This window comes from Genypterus blacodes, unplaced genomic scaffold, assembly GCF_046128005.1.
Source record: "Genypterus blacodes isolate CSIRO-AG114 ecotype Tasmania unplaced genomic scaffold, CSIRO-AGI_Gbla_v1 ptg000055l_1, whole genome shotgun sequence".
In the NCBI taxonomy this organism is placed as follows: Eukaryota; Metazoa; Chordata; class Actinopteri; order Ophidiiformes; family Ophidiidae; genus Genypterus; species Genypterus blacodes.
This window is the reverse complement of record NW_027466867.1, coordinates 4,251,726-4,267,878: the sequence shown is the minus strand read 5'-3', so window position 1 is coordinate 4,267,878 and position 16,153 is coordinate 4,251,726. Positions and strand designations below refer to the sequence as shown.

Genomic DNA, 16,153 nt, shown 5'->3' with positions numbered 1-16,153 from the left:
ACGCTTTTAAATTACACGCCAATTCACATCTGGAATCTGGAGCGCTAACCGCTCAGGCGAAGAAAAAAAAATAAATACTTCGGCTTTTTGGCAGAAGTAGAGAAGAGGAGAGGTCATGTGTGAGACACCGCTGTCTACCAGAGGATTTCCACCCTTTTCGTCTGCAAATCAGTGTTTTGTGTTCATCCCCTTCCCTCCCAAGACAGAATTTGCAATACATTCATAATTATGGCATCTCCAGTGGGCAGAAGTTCAAGCTTGAAGGAAAGAAGGACTTTCTATCCTGGCAGGGGGCTCAGGAACGGACGGTAGCCAGGAGAATAAGGTCAAGAAAATGTGGCGCTAGGTGCACAAACATGGATGGAATCGCGAGTGATCAAGTAGATTAAGACACTTTCAGGGACAGGGACCGGGACCGGGTCACGGGTGAGGATGTTCTCCAAAAATAACAAAAAACGAAAAAAAAAAAGCAGCCTGAGATGCTACTAGTACATCCGTCGTTCTAAATGGCTCCTTCATGCGATGGTCGGCGTGAGGTTCGTCTTCAAGGTCACCCCAAAAGTCCGACTTGGTCCTTTGCGTCCTCTTTTTCACGGTGGCACCCCCACCCCCCCCCCCCCACCCCCCTGCCCGCCGTGTCAGTTTGTCCTCACCGCGTCGGCCTGCTCTCTCTGCAGTTTGATGAGCCTCTCAATCTCCGCGCCGAGGGTCTGCAGATTCTCCTGGACGACACAGAAGACAAGGAAGAAGAATCAAGAACGAGTCATAACCGCTGACACACTCTGCATGGACCACAAACCATCTACAAATGTCGACTTCTCTTAAGAACTCCATAGAAATGTTGTGAGAACCAAACAGAAAATGATGCTTCTGAGTTGTAGTTAACGTCAATAATCAGGCTTGTTCCTTTTCATCTCCTCAGCGTTCTTTGCGATGCGGCTGAAAATAGCTCACTTCTCCGCTCGCTGCATTAATTAGTTAGACAATAGTTTAAAAAAACAAACTGAAGCTTTTACAGTCTTGCTAATTATCTAAGACAGATAATCTATCAGGGGAAATACAACGCCTCCGCCTTCTTTCTATCGGGCTTCTTACTTAGCGTTTCTATACCATTACTTCCTCCATACTGCCAATCATCTTACATCTACAGGAAGATAAAGGGCTGTCAAGAACGCGCGCCCACAATTCTAAGCGCCTTTTGTCTTAATGTCGTGTCCTTGTAGTCGGTTTGACACGGTGAAGCGTGTTAAACTGAATCACTTGTAGACTTTAAGACGCAGGTACCGTATAGTGACAGGTTGTAACTGCAAAATGTCAAGGATGGAGCAAGTGGAAGCGAGGTGCTGTAGAGCTACCATTTACCACGAAGCACTCAGGTTAACAGGTTTACAACTCCAGCTTTGAGAACGTTCTAGTTGAGGCAATCGCAGTAGAAGATGGAACTCATTAATTTGTCTGTGCGTTTGTGTGTCTCTCATATTTCATCCTTGTGTAAATTGATTCATGTTCTCTTCCCTACAAGCGGTGGCTTCACGTTGCTCGTTTCTGTGCCGAGTGCGCCGGTGACAGATGGCCGCCGCGTGTCATGTTCTCTTTCTCAGCCACACTGGGTCTCATTTCTTTTTTAAGACGGATGATGTTTTGGAAATGACAGTCCAGTTCAGGCTGCGTGTGTATTATTGATGCAGCGGCTGTAACCCGGAGTAGGAGTAAACAGTCAGAAGTCCATGGGCGAGTATCGGTTGGTGGGTCGGTCCAGCTGTGTCCTGACCCGTCTTTGTCCGCTGCTGCAGCTCTGCACACCGGGACTCGTTCAGGCCAAGAACATCAACTGGATTCATAGAGTTTGAGGCATTTTGAAAGAGTTGACATGCGCCTGTAAAATTACGCAACCCTCACAGAATATTGGTGCTGCTCCTCCTCCTCCTCCTCCTGAACTACGTGTGTGTGTGTTGACACACACACGTAGTACACACACACACACACACACACACACACACACACACACACACACACACACACACACACACACACACACACACACACACACACACACACACACACACACACACACACACACACACACACACACACACACACACACACACACACACACACACACACACACACACACAGTTTAAATGGAGTAAACCTAAAAGAGAGAATAGCAGCAGACGCCTCTCCAGACTCAGGGATGTAAATCAGACGCAGCCATAATGCAAAGTGTTGTTGTTGTCGCCTAATTTATGCGTGCCGTAATGAAGTACATTGTGCATCAGAAATCACATCAGAGCGTCGTGTTATTGGGCTTGATTGAAAATGCTTTACGCTCACTTTGGTAGTCGGGTCACATCCTCAGGCAGCGTGTGGCGCCGACACGGGCAGGTAATCATATCAGGTCATATAAACAAGAGGCTCCGCATGCGTTGCTCAATAGCAGAGGCAGATGTTTGCGTTTCTCTCCACTTTACCTTGAGAGTGATGTTCTTGAGCAGCGTGTCCTCCAGCACTGCCTGCAGCTTCCTGTTGATCTCCAGCGAGAGGTCCAGGGTGAGCCCGCTGTCAGCTGGGTGGGAGGTGTAAAGCGACGCCATGATGCCCCCCCGCCGGCTCAGGTTGGCCTTGTTGAAGTCGGACGCCTCTGACGAGAGGGCGCCCGACTCCTCCCGCAGCACGTAGCTCTGGATAATCCTGCAGGTGGGGGAGGGAGAGAGAGAGCGAGAGAGAGGCGGAGGGGTTAAGTGGGAAAGGCGAGATTCCGAGAAAAAGGGGGAGAAGAGTGAAAGAGTAAATGGAAGGACGTATTGAGCAGAAATTGATATATTCAGTTAATCAGGAGGTCAGTGCGCTGCAGAGATTCAGTTAGAGTGTGTGTGTGTGTGTGTATCCTCATATTCATAATACATTATCTGTGTAACAATATGGTGGCCAGGTTAAGCTGCGTTATTGTTGGAGAGAGAGAGAGAGAGAGAGAGAGAGGGAGAGAGAGGAGGAACAGAATTAATTAGCTCTGCACCGCTCAGCGTCCTGCCGTCCAATTTTCCCAGAGAACACGAGCTGGAAAAGTGTGTTTCCATTTAGATTAAAATAGACGCACAGATTTCACATTTACTGCCTCTTCCGTTATTATCTTCTTTTTTTGTGCCTAACTGCGGTGGCGAGGAGGGAGGGAAGGATGGAAATGAGTGTGTCCACGTCTACTGGCAATAAAAGCAAAGACGTCAGAAAGGTTAGATTGAACTACAAAGCTTTCTAAACCTCAACTACAGGCCTTAGTGTCAAATCTGATCTTTAACGTGTACGCCGTATGTTGTAGACAACCACCGATCATCGTCAGCGTCATCCTCAAACCCCCCAAAACAAGACTAGAATGAAGAGCAAAGAGAGGAGATTGAAACCCTGTGAGTGCGTGAGAGCGACATGCTGAAGGTCATCCTATGGATCCAGACCATTCCATTGAAAAGAAATGAAATCAAAGGACAGATGTAAACAATGAGCTGCACTGAAGCTCCCATGCGCTTGACAGTATTAATAATTTACAACGACTGATCCATTTAATGTCCGAGGCAGCAATGGAATCAGTATTTACTCGACGTTACTCATTGTTGCCTGGTGTTCAAACTGGGGGTGAGGAAATCGTGATCACATGCAACCTGCTGCCAAACAGATTGCATGGTTGTAAACATGCAGACTTCTGTGAAGGACTTGGCCCTGGAAACCGTCAACTCAAAACAACTCAATCTATGTTGCAGCTATGTAAACACTAGAAAGAAGCCCCCATACACACACAATCACACACACACCGGCAGCAAGCAACACCCAGGCAGAGACGCATAATGAGACTTACCTCTGACTAACCTCGGGTCGGCCCACATGTGGGCCGCAAGTCCACCGCGAAAGTGTTTAGCAAAAAAACAACAAAAAGTGACAAATTGAAAAAAAGGCGCGGCTGTGTGACGTGCTGACTGGCATGGGAGGGAGGGGCGTGGGAGGGAGGGCGGGGCAACGTCACACGTGGCATAAGCAAGACAATGAAGAAGAAGAAAAGTTTGAGGAAACAAATGAAGAAAGTTTTATGTGTGAGAAGTGCAAGTGGTCACTTTGTTTGGGTGCAAACAGTCGAGCATGGCGCTTAAAGGTGACGCCAAAACTGGCAACACAGAGGGAGAGAGGGAGGAGAGGCAGATACAAACCTAGCGTCCCCCGAAACCATCAACCATGGCGTCCTAAACAGATCCGATCCGATACCGTGTGTGTACATGTCCAGCAGGTGTGCGGCTCCTCGTCGGCCTGCAACACCGATCACAACCCCCCCCCCCCCCCCCTCCTGCCGTTACCATTGACGACAAACGGGATGTGGCGCTCTCTGGGGATGCTGCCCTGAATTTTGATGTTTCGCACTGTTTTGATTCAGGAAGGATGAATGGATCATTGAGAGTCCACGGTCAAATTCATTAAGGAAAGGGAAGACGCGGGTGTTTTTGCATATTCTGGCTCATTTGAATGCCAATCAAGCGGAACATTGACACTGACCAGCTGAATGTCAGGGTTCTACGCTGACCCACCTCCAGGAAAATGAGCGACTAGGTGGCTGTAACTACAATTTCCTACGATATCGGAACAATTAATCAGTAATCAATACAGTGTCTCTACTCCCCACTGAGACATTCATCACCTCCTCACATCCTTCACTTGTCCTAAAGCCTTGAAGGAGGTATTCATTACCTTGTCCTGCAAGGGGACAGGGGACAGAAAGGTAAAAAGGACATCTACGTACATTCCTTCCACACACACACACACACACACACACACACACACACACACACACACACACACACACACACACACACACACACACACACACACACACACACACACACACACACACACACACACACACACACACACACACACACACACACACACACACACACACACACACACACACACACACACACACACACACACACACACAGACAGACAGACAGACAGACACACTCCACTCCACTCCAGGTCTCAGAGAGCTAAAATAAGCCGCGCAACCGTGGGAGCCGACCTCAATTTTTTTTATCTTTTTTACTCTTGGATGTAGGTCGCGGCAAACGGAATGAATCCGAGTCCAACTAACCGACTGGATGAGAAACGTGGAGATAAAAATGGTTCCTGATGTCCTTTTTAACGTGAGCCTTCCTGTTCGGGATCCATACCCATGCTTTACTCCCTCAGGAACAACGAGAAGAAAGATGGCGTGCACGTGTAGATGAGAGAGAGCCAAGGAGAGAGGTGCAGTGAAGCGAGGTAAACCATAATGTGTGTATTGATCTTTCATATCAAATACTCCATAATCAGCCTGGACAGAGCGAGCATTTCATATTCTCCTCCTCCTCCTCCTCTTCCTCTTCCTGTGTCCCTGCGCTGGGACATTATCAAACTCTCACAGAGCTGCTGCGGCAACAACTTGACTTATTAGAATTCCAAAACGGTGCAGTCCGTCTTTGGCACGAGCGCCGCCAAACCCCGGCACTTAAACCTTCCGTCACGCCGCTCCACTGCGGGAGTCAACCGGAACCGGCTCCACGCTCCACAACCAAGTCGTTCCCACCTCCCGTTCCCACCCCCCGTTGCGCCCCCTTGTGCCACTCACTTGGTCTTCTTGCGGATCTCCTCCACCAGCTGCTTGATGTGGTCCTCCATGAACTCGATCTTCTCCTGCTTGCGGGCCAGGGCCTTCTGCAGACGGACGATGCGCTCCACCAGCACGACCTTGTCCACCTCCGGGTAGCTGTCCACCACCACCACCGACGGGCCCGTCCGGCTCTCCGGCGACCTCTCGTCCGCGCCGCCGTTCCCGCCGTGGCGCGTGTTCAAAGAACCTGGGGGGGGGGAGAAAGGAGGGGGGGCGGACGGAGGTGGATTCAGAGAGATTGTTTTTGGGAGGAACCCGAGACGTTTTGGGACGCCGAGGAGAAATGTTGGACGTGTAAGAACTCATAAGGGCAATATGTACGGTATGCTGGTGCCTTTGTCTGAGCACCTGAGGAACTGGAGCGACTGCCCATGCTGCCACCATCACGGTCACAGCCTCCATTCTCCACCTGCTCCAACCTCTTACGGGCTGCAAGAAGAAGAGGAAGAAGAAGAAAGAGAGAAGATGATGTCAAAAACAACAAAGAAATCTCTGTGTGTCAGAGGCGGCGAGAGGAAATGCAACTTGAGCAATTACGTCTGATAAATCACTTTGGAATCCAATATCGAAGCTGTCATGGGGATATTTACAGTCGCTGGGCTCGTTGATGGGTTGCTGGTTCCACGCCGGTGCACAGCAGTCATGCAGCGATGAACTGTGACCACAAGGAGGCACAAACAGCCGAGCCACTGGAGCGCCCCCCACCCCCCGCTTCAATAAACTCATTGAGATTTCTTCCGCAGCTCCCACCGGCGTGCGACTGTCAGGCTGAATAAGCGTGATGATGGAAAAGGACGCGAGCACAGCAAGCGTCCCCCTGAATACATAAAGACCTCAGGGCGATGGCGACGCCCTGCTCTGTATCCCGAATACGCGGCTGCTCCTTTAAATCTAATCCGAGCAGGAGAAGTGTCGCTCTGCACCTCCCTGAGCTCCCTCGTCTCTAATCGCCCCCACGCTCTCTCCTCTCCAAGCCGCATGTGTGACCCGACCTTAATCATGAGCCGTTCTGTGACAAAGTTGATGGTAATCGAGCCGGTGTGGCTGATGGGAACGCGGGTTTCTATCATCATAACAAGATGACATTTAGGAAAAACACACTGGGCGCTTTGCCAGGGGTGGGGAGAGTGAATCAGCCGTGACGTGGCTGCATAGTCGCACCTGAGGGAGCAGAAATTGGGTTTGGAACACCGATGACGTGACAGAATCTGTTCTTTCCCTCTTTTTTTCTGACCTTGCGTCAGCTGTTTGGCCAGGTCCTTGATGTTGGCGGCTTGCTTCCTTTTCTGAGTCACCAGCTCGTCCCGCAGCTCATCCGCTCGGTTTTGCAGGCTCTCCAGCTCCTTCTGCAGTGCGGCCCGCTCCTCCTGCAGGCCCTGCACCTCCCGCTGCCTCAGCACCTCCTCCTGTTTCAGCTGCCGTGACTGCAGGATTGATGGGAGTGGAGAGGGGGATGGGTCAAAGTACAGCAGTGGTAGGAAAATGGCTGGAATGACAAAATGCACGCTTCCCTGAATGTTATGCCATGATAACCCGTGTCCCACCTTGTCGTCCAGCAGCCGGTTGGTCTCCTCCAGCTTTGCTCGGAGAGCCGCAGCGCTGCAAGTGAGCTTGTCCACCTGAGCCTGCAGCCCGTTGCTCTCCGACTGCAACTGGGCGTTCTTGCTGCTGAGCTTCTCGGTGAAGCCCAGTAACTCGGCCTCGCGCTCCCTGCTGCCCTGTACATCACGCTGAAGGTCGGCCAACTGGCAGGTCAGGCTCTCCACCTCCTCACGCAGACACACCGCCTCCTGCTCGTCCCTGCATCACACAAAGATATTGCTAAAGCACGATTGATTTGGCGTTAAAAAGGGCATCGACTTCCTTCCTGTGTGTGGAATGTGTAAATCACCCTGAGACAAATAATAACAGGAAAATGTTTAAAGCACACAGGCGTTCATACAGAGCAATGCCATTATAGAATAGGTGAAACAAGCAATAATGACGGGATCCGGGTAGGAAATCATCTCACTGACACTAAAGGCATTTTAATCAAAAATGACATTTTAACTGACCAGAATAAAGACTCATCAGTCTTTAGTCCGGCCGGTTAAAATGTTAATTTTTGCATTTCACAAAGCCGTCTTATCTTTCAGCGGCTCAGATTCGGAAAACGCTGTGAGATAAGGAATTAAGCAGCGTAGGCAGTAAGGGACTGTATATCCCCGTCTGCCCTATAGCCAGCTATAGGGGAGATGGCCTTTAACCGCCGCAGCACAAAAGGTACACGGGAGACTGAATGCACAGGACGTGACCTTGTAACCTTCACTGCGTTCCTCAGACTCAGAGGCACGTTTCTCTCACATCCCCGGGATTCCTATTGTGTGCTGAAGATCAATTGTGAATCCTCTGCGGTAATGAATGCGATCCATCATTTTAAATTACCAGAGCGTGATGGGTTTTTGTGCAGACGCGACCCTTCCATGCTGTCAGATCTGACGTTTCACAGGGACTTATTTCCACATTGTTACCATTAACGCTCACCAGCTCTCAGGAATGACAAACACCTGCGGCAGGGTGAGAGATCCTGCACCGCTGTGAGTTATGAGAGGTGACGCATAAGAGTCTGCAGTCTGTTCTAATTGGCAAATGTAGAGTGCGCAATCAGTAACGGGGACAGTGGAAGTAGTCGTCATCTTCTTCTTGGTGTCAGAGTGCTTCGTACCTCTGATGCTGCTCCTCCAGCGCGGCGATCTCCTCCATCTTCTCTTTCTGGCGGCCGATCTCCGCCTTCTGCCTGTTGATGATCTCTCTGTACTTGCTCAGCTCGTCCTCCCAGCGCGGACGCTCGTCCTCCAGGCATTTCGACTGGACAAAAAAACGCAAACTTTATCAACGTGAACGCGGGCAATGTACTGGTGATGTCGCCGTACTGTCAGGGGAGTGAACCCACCTTGGTGCGCAGGGTGCCCAGCTCGTCCATGGACTCTTTGTAGCTCCTCTTCAGGTCTTCCAGCTCTTTGGCTTTCACTCGATGCACCTGGAAGAGTTTCATCAAAAGGTCTACATTTGAGCGTTTGTCATCTTTCTACACTGTTTCCCAACAACTTAATTCTCCTTACAAGCTCCTAAAGCAGCCTAGATAATGTATGGCAGTTGGTAAAGTGTTATTGAATAAATAATCCAGGCGGGAGAGCGACGGCAGGGAATGAATGATGTCTTCTGGGGTTGTTGTTGATGATCACAGCTTTCGTATTGATTCTTTCTGGGCCCGTTTCTTTTTAAAGCGCTATTCCCCTTAGGACTGGGCGAGGAGAAAAACAGGCCAGTCGTGTTTGGGCGGAGTCCATTTCTGCGCCTGTGTACGTACGTACATGTGCCAGTTCGTTAGTTATTCCTACTGTAGTTTCAAATTGGTGAACATGAACATTTAACTAGGAGTGTTTGCGTCGAGATTACATTTTGGATTAGTTGTCTACTTGCATTACAGATCATTTGTGTGTGTGTGTGTGTGTGTGTGTGTGTGTGTGTGTGTGTGTGTGTGTGTGTGTGTGTGTGTGTGTGTGTGTGTGTGTGTGTGTGTGTGTGTACGGTTGTGCCACCTCTAATTGGTCTGTTTGCTCCTGCTTGTGTTTGTCCAGCTCTCCTTTGGTCTCCCTTAGTTTGGCATCCAGTGCGTTGGACTTGAGCTCCTCCGATTCCTAGAAAACAGAGGCAATCCACTGAAAATGCAGACAATCAAACGTCACATTCCGCTTTCTCCTTTCTCAGATCTTGTTCTAGGCTTGGTGTGACTTTACCATCACTTTTTAAATGTGTCATTGGAGAAATTCAACTATTCTCAAACCCTTCTGTTGCTTGTAACCCCGTCTGTCTCTGTCTTAACCGTTTCCATTCCGCGTCTCTTTGCTACCATCAAAAGGTTCTAGGACAAACTGCTCGTCTCCTCAGACACCTTCAGTGGTCAGGATCATTTTCGTGAGAAGCCAGGACTCCATTAACTCATCACTATGTTTATATAAAGGAGAATACATTTGTCTGACATTTATCCCCTAAGGGTATTTCTCCGGACCATTGCACTCCTTTCGTTTTTCTTAATGACATGCCACTTGTTTCAATGAAAGCTCCTTTAGCCACGGTTACAACCCAGAGGGTGAACGCTGTCAACTAATATGATGGTTATGAGTGAGGCAGAGAGAGGAGATGGAGGGAAAGAGACAAGAGAGACAAGAGAGACAAGAGAGACCACGAGTGGAACCGAGAACCTTTGGAGTTCAAAAGGTCTGATTTGATGAAGACCTCATGACTCCCTGATCGGTCCAGATTGAGGTTAACTCAGTTTGCTTAAAGGTCATGTTAGGATCTCGTGTTCATCCTTTCAGAGCCGTTTCGACTGACGCACAAATTAGAACCCACGCGTCACACACCTGGTACGTTCGGATCATGTCCTGGCAGTTCTTCCGAATCTGCTCCGTCTCCTCTTTGGCCTGAGCCAGCTTGGATGTTGTGTCTCTCAGCTTGTCTTTCGACTCCTGCGGACATAAAACACACAATCCGCCTCTGTTTGTATCTCCACGGTAACTTTGGGTGACAGCGCAATTTGTAGCAAGTTGAACAAATACATCAAACTAAACAGCAACAACGGAGAGAAACACTTAAGGGCTCAACGCCCATCCTGTGGTTTTAGCTTCTAATGACTTCCTGTGTTTGATGTGTTAATAATGAGACAACATTGTGTGTATTCTTGGAGGCAGGAAAGAAAGCTGTATCTTTGTAATAGATGTTTTCAGAAATAGCTGCGATGGTTTGTTAATGGTGACTCTTTACAGAAATCATTACTGTAGCATTTTCACCTCATTTCATTCAGGCCCCCATGACTCCAAAATGAACATTTAATCGTGTTTTGTTTTTTGTTTTTATTCTTTATGGGTTTGCAGAGGAGGAAATGACTGAAGGGGATGTCATTTCTGTCCTGGATACACACACAAGATGACGTTCAGCATTAACCCCGGCGTGTGTGTGTGTGTGTGTGTGTGATGGCAAAGCGTTCCTAATATTAAAATTGAATTACCTTGTGGGCGTCCGCTTCACTCTTCAGCTTGTTCTGGGCCCATCTGACCTTGATGAGATGCGAGTTTATCTCCTCCTTCAGCTTCTCCTGCTCCCGTGTTAACCTGCTCACTTCCCCTTCCTGACCAAACACAGATTGGATTTTTTAGACTTCATCTTAAAATAAAACACGCAATTATCTGATCTTTTCCAAACCGTGGCCCCCCGCCTGCTTTTACCTTGGCGTCGTTCAGCTGCTGCAGCCGGCCTTTGTCCTGGGCCAGCTGGTTTCCTCTGAGGGCCTGCCGGTCCACTTCCTTGGTGGCCTCCCTCAGCCTCTTCTCCAGCCCTTCCTTATCTCGTCTCAAGTCCAGGGCCTCCTTCTCCCCCCGCACATATTTCATCACCATGGCCTCCTTCTCTTGCCGTGCCTCATCACACTTCCTATTAACCTGGGAAGAGGGGTGAGGGGGGAAGGGGGGAAGGGGGGGGGGGGGGGTCATTAAGCTTTAACACTGCTTATGCTGCTGGAACAGAAACAAGAGGACCTGCGAGCACCATTTCATCCTAAGTAGATGTTTTCCCGCTCTGGTAATTACCACGCGCCCAATTAGTCCATCAGTTCTGTCCGTTATACAGTATGCTGCAGCTTAAACACTGCAACGAGCAGCCCAGAGTTTGTTCTCCTTGCTGAACTGCAGAACTTAGAAATATCCAAAACATATGCAAAGTGGAACTGCTGCACCTGCAAACCCAAAGGAACGGAGGAAATGGAGGAGGTTTGGACATCTGCTGTCTGAATGCTTCCTTCATGAGGATATTTCATGCATTTCTTTCTAACTTGGGGGGACAAGGACATGTGGGAGCGCCTCAGGGTTGACCAGGAGGGGGGCCGGTGCACCTGCTGCACTCACACCAGTGTGTCGGTTCACTACTTTCCCTATCGCTCTCACACCAGTGTTCATTCCTCATTTCTCATGCGAGCGAGACGGAACGGCGCTCGCCTGCTCCGATCCTGACCCCTGCTCTGTTTGCCCTGACGAGGAGATGTTTGGGAGCGAGAGGGACGTCTGAGAAACTGTACAAGACAATGTCTGAGTGTGTGTGAGACAGAAAAAAAAGAGAAAGACATGGGGATTTACGTATTTGACCAACTGATCAGGACCGGCTCAGGATCTTGGGGGAGAGGGAGCGTTGACATCCAGCTCTTATAGTTCACTGAACAGTGAAATTGAAAAATGTTCAGTGTGACAAAACTCTCAAGAGTCAAACTACCCTGCATGTTCTCAACCAGGTGTGTCTGGCTACGGGATGACAAATGTGCCCGTCTGCACTTTTCACTGAACACGTGATTAAATCTGCAATAACAACACTGGGATGTGCAAAGTGCCTGACCGTTCTGCTGCTGGCTATGTGCAAACTCTCATTTCAACCTGCGTGATCTTGTTTCAGGGAGGGTAGTTACAGTATCAGAGGTTTTTAAGATGTGTTTTGTCTCCTGATCGTACCTGTTCCAGGCGGTAGGTCGTCTCTTTCTGCATCTGCTGGAGGGCAGCTTTAGCCGACTGGTCCTGATGGATGAGTTTGTCCCTCGACTCCCTCAGCTCTTTAAGCAGCTCTTCCACCCTGCCCTCATACTACACACACACACACACACACACACAAAGAAATACACAGCCGTAAGCATTTCATTGGGCGACGGATTACGACATAAACACCCGGGCCAACCAGTTACACGTGGTGACGCCTGACTATAAGACTGGAAAGCAGTTTGGCATCTTTCCAGGACTCAAAAACCTGAAAGGAATTAAAAGAGAAAAAGGCTTCTGGCAGGTTACAGCTAAAAGAATGATGACTCAGCAGGTTTGTACACCTTCCTCTTTGAAATCTGATTGACCTAAACAAAAATATTAGATGCCATCTCCAATTTCTAGACATTTATTCAGCTGGAATCTCCCTCCCTCCCTCCACATCTCCGCCCTGCACAGAAACAATTGTTTAACGAACAACCGTTGCCAAGAAAACAAAGCGATTACTCGTCCTGCTATGGCAACGGCGATGCCACTTGTGACCCGTTGAATAAAGCAGGATGCACGTGAAACAGCTTTTCACGTGCGTCGTATTGAGTTTCACTAATCAAGATGCTGTGACCTGAGCAGCTGCACAACACCCGGCCTATGATTTAACCCCTAACTGGACTCAATATTGTCGATTAATGTTACCGCGGAGGACAAAGTTGTCTGGTAGCCTTTTGTTTTCAACAGTCTACTAAAAATAGCTCCAGGAGATGAGCTGCTGCGTGTTTCAATGACACGCGGTTCAGATCGGGGAGGGGGGGAGAGAAGATAAAGACAGCGTTTGCTTGTGTTTGGGCAGTAAAGAAAGAGCCGGAAGGCAGGAAATTAACATGAACATGAGCACCAGCAGGCCCCGGAGAGCCAGACCAACCTTATTAATGGTGGCTATGTACTGTTTCTCCACCTCTGCTCTCTTCCTCAGCTCTTCCCTCATCGTGTCCTTTTCTGAACAGATGCCCAGGATCAGCTCTTGATGCCTCTTGTTCTCGTCGAGCAACCTTAAACAAACGCACAGAAAAATGACAATTGAACACAAACTAAAAGGAAACTAGTGAACAATGTAAACAATTGGTTGCCGTTAGGGTCGTATGCATCGTTCAAAGAAATCTGACATAATTCTCCTGCCTGTTTAACTAAGCGGGGCGTTCTGCTGCAGCACATGGAGTTACTCATAATTGTCAAGCAGGTTAATCATTTGCTAAATTGACCCATTCTGATTTGTGAGCGTACAGCCCTAATCAAACAGCAGATATGAAAAGGACGTGATGAAGGCAGCCTTAACACCTCATCTCCTCCTCCTCCTCCAGCCTGCAGAAACAACAGGGACCTGGATTCATGTATTACAAGCACAATCTGTGATTCAAATTCAACACCCGCTATCAAGTAATAAAAGCACTTTACCTCTGAATAGCTTTCTTCTGCTGTGTGTACTTATACTCCACGCACTTCTCAAAGACCACCATGGACCCGTCCTCATCTGGGTAGAGTCCGTTGACAGGTAGGCTCCCTTTCCTGTCGCTTCCCCCCTCTGGTAGCTGGCAGGCCAACAGCTCCGACTCCAGCTCGTCCAGCAGCGACTCCTGGGAGAGCGCTCGCTGGATCTGGGACATGAGCTTCCGGCTGCAGTCCGTGTCGTACGGGCTGGAGGAGCAGTGCGTCGGGGCCGAAGCGTCGGTGCCCGTTTGTGGGCTGGACGCCAGCGAGGAGCCGACGGTGTCGGAACCGGGGCTGGACGGGCCATTAGAGATCCCAGAGGTGGTTGTTGAGTCTGACGGGGAGTTTTTGGAAGTGCTTTGGAGTGAGGAGGTCGATGGACTGGCAACTAATCCCATATCGTCAGAAGGTGAAGGCTCTGTGGAACAAGCAGTATCTGAGACCGGTGATGGCTCTTGGGAGTTTTGATGCAGGGCTTGGGGATCTTTCACTACATCTAAAGTCAGTGAGGTTTCTGTTGTCCCTTCTAGCACCGAGGGAGAGCTTTCTACCACATCGTCCGGCGTGTTGACTGGAGCTATCAGAGCGTCGTCGGAAAGAGGGCTACTGCTTCCCATGGAAACTGCGCCGCTATCACAACAGGAATCAGTAACAAGCTCCCTTCCCCCAACCTCTGCCTGACTGCAAATTTCAGCATTTGGCTCCATCTGTGTTTCCGTCTGAACCTCTGATATTGTAGCCTGGATTGACTCGCTGTCATGCTGCGCTCCATCATTTGCCTGACTACACTCCTCCGCCTCCTCTACGTCGCCGCCGCCAGGACAGACCTGTTCCTCTTTGTTTTGGTCGGATGTGCCGTCGCCGAGCCCGTTAACCTGAGGCGATCCCTCAGACGCAGGCCCAACATCTGATCCTTCCATCATGGGTGTGACTGGCAGGCGGGATCAGGCCGCTCTGCTTCAAAGCTGACAGAGAGAAGAGAATCAGTACGAGCAGATATCAATCATCTGTCTGGGTGGGAATGGATTGTGTGACAACAGCTTTCTCATGGGAATATGATGGATGAGCCGATCAATCAGCACTCACTTCCCTCTACCATCACCAGGAAACATCTATCTCAAATCATTCTGACAGACGCCTCACTAAAGCCAGCTGTTTCTCTTTTATCTGTGGAGTCCCTGCAAACACCAAATTTAAAAAATAAGATGTTAATGCCAAAATTAGATAAGAAGCACTACTTTCTCTCCACAAAATTGTAACTACTAATGGGTGCAAGGTAGCAGAGAGATAGATCATTAGATAGATGGATGAAGGGTGGGATTGCTGGCTTGAGGATGCGGTACTATTAACACTTTCAGACTCGAAATGCCAACACAATGAACAGAATACCCGACTGCTACACTTGATCAGTTACTTACAGTCACGGATCTGTTTCTCCTGTCGTGCAAAAAGAGCACATCAGCCAAAGATGATGATGCTATTTTGACAGGTGTCACCCGGTACACACATCCACATCACACGCGTCAGTTAACGTCTAAACACGCCATCAGCCAGCGTTATATATAAAGCAGCACATCGGCGAACCTCTGCAACCCATGTATTAGGTATTTAATGTTTTAATTCGTTTAGATCGATCGAGATACGGTTGTTTTAGCTAGCTAGCTGCTAGCTGGCTAACTGTCAGCTGTGTTGTGATGACAAAGGAAACGCGTAACCTTTCATCAGACGATCCTAACTACACAGCAACCGCACAACCTGCTCCAATCAGACTCAAACTGCCAAAAGGGACACGCATGGTGTCATCGAGAGGATTCAATATTACTGTTTAGTTATCGGTTAGCAACGAGCAGCACCAGTGGGCTAATCCCGGCTAGGTTAGCTTCACTGTCAGCTGGCGTGAAATAGCATCCCTGCACTAGCGATGACAACACACACGCGCCTCGAACACCGGCGTAGACAGATGGATGTCGGATCATCACCCACCGAGTGTGAGAACGCCATGTGTCCTTGAATCAGGCGGCGATCGGGGTAATGTTGAACTTTGAGCTCTCAGCCCGTTCAGCTGTTCTCCCATACGAGTCACTTTGAGGTGACACATCAACAAATATGGCCTCTGCGTGTGAGCAGCCAATCACAGCCCGGAGAGCAGCGACGTCACTCTGACGTAACACACAACAGGTAACACTCCTTTATTTTCATATATCTTTTTTTATTAAAGTAAAGTTATTAAACGTTTGAGGCAGAGTGGTTAAATAAAATTCGTCTGACCAATAATTCTTCTTGTTGGGATTGTTTGTCGTATTTATCAACCAAATTTGTAGTCTAACAAAGAATTGAGGTAGCTGTGAACGTTTATATTCATTTCATGGTGTCCAAGAAAGGTTAGTTAAAAATAGAGAAGATTTGTCATTTGGGAACCAGAAACGCT

At 48.9% G+C, this 16,153-nt stretch overlaps 1 protein-coding gene across 2 annotated transcripts; it reads right to left on the bottom strand.

Moving 5' to 3' along the window:
• Positions 1 to 97: 97 nt before the first annotated feature.
• ccdc186 (coiled-coil domain-containing protein 186) lies at positions 98 to 15,814 on the bottom strand. Of its 2 annotated transcripts, none has more exons than XM_076151836.1 (16): positions 15,709 to 15,814; positions 13,693 to 14,690; positions 13,163 to 13,289; positions 12,223 to 12,351; positions 10,954 to 11,166; positions 10,737 to 10,856; positions 10,093 to 10,197; positions 9,268 to 9,366; positions 8,619 to 8,705; positions 8,391 to 8,533; positions 7,231 to 7,486; positions 6,921 to 7,110; positions 6,008 to 6,115; positions 5,645 to 5,873; positions 2,472 to 2,691; positions 98 to 722 (listed from the first exon to the last, which is right to left on the bottom strand). In XM_076151836.1, the coding sequence occupies exons 2-16, from the start codon at positions 14,646 to 14,648 to the stop codon at positions 639 to 641; spliced, it is 3,066 nt and encodes a 1,021-aa protein (XP_076007951.1). In that variant the 5' UTR covers positions 14,649 to 14,690; positions 15,709 to 15,814; the 3' UTR covers positions 98 to 638. The 2 variants fall into 2 exon arrangements, with proteins under 2 accessions (XP_076007951.1, XP_076007952.1); XM_076151837.1 differs by having other exon boundaries at positions 6,035 to 6,115.
• Positions 15,815 to 16,153: the final 339 nt, after the last annotated feature.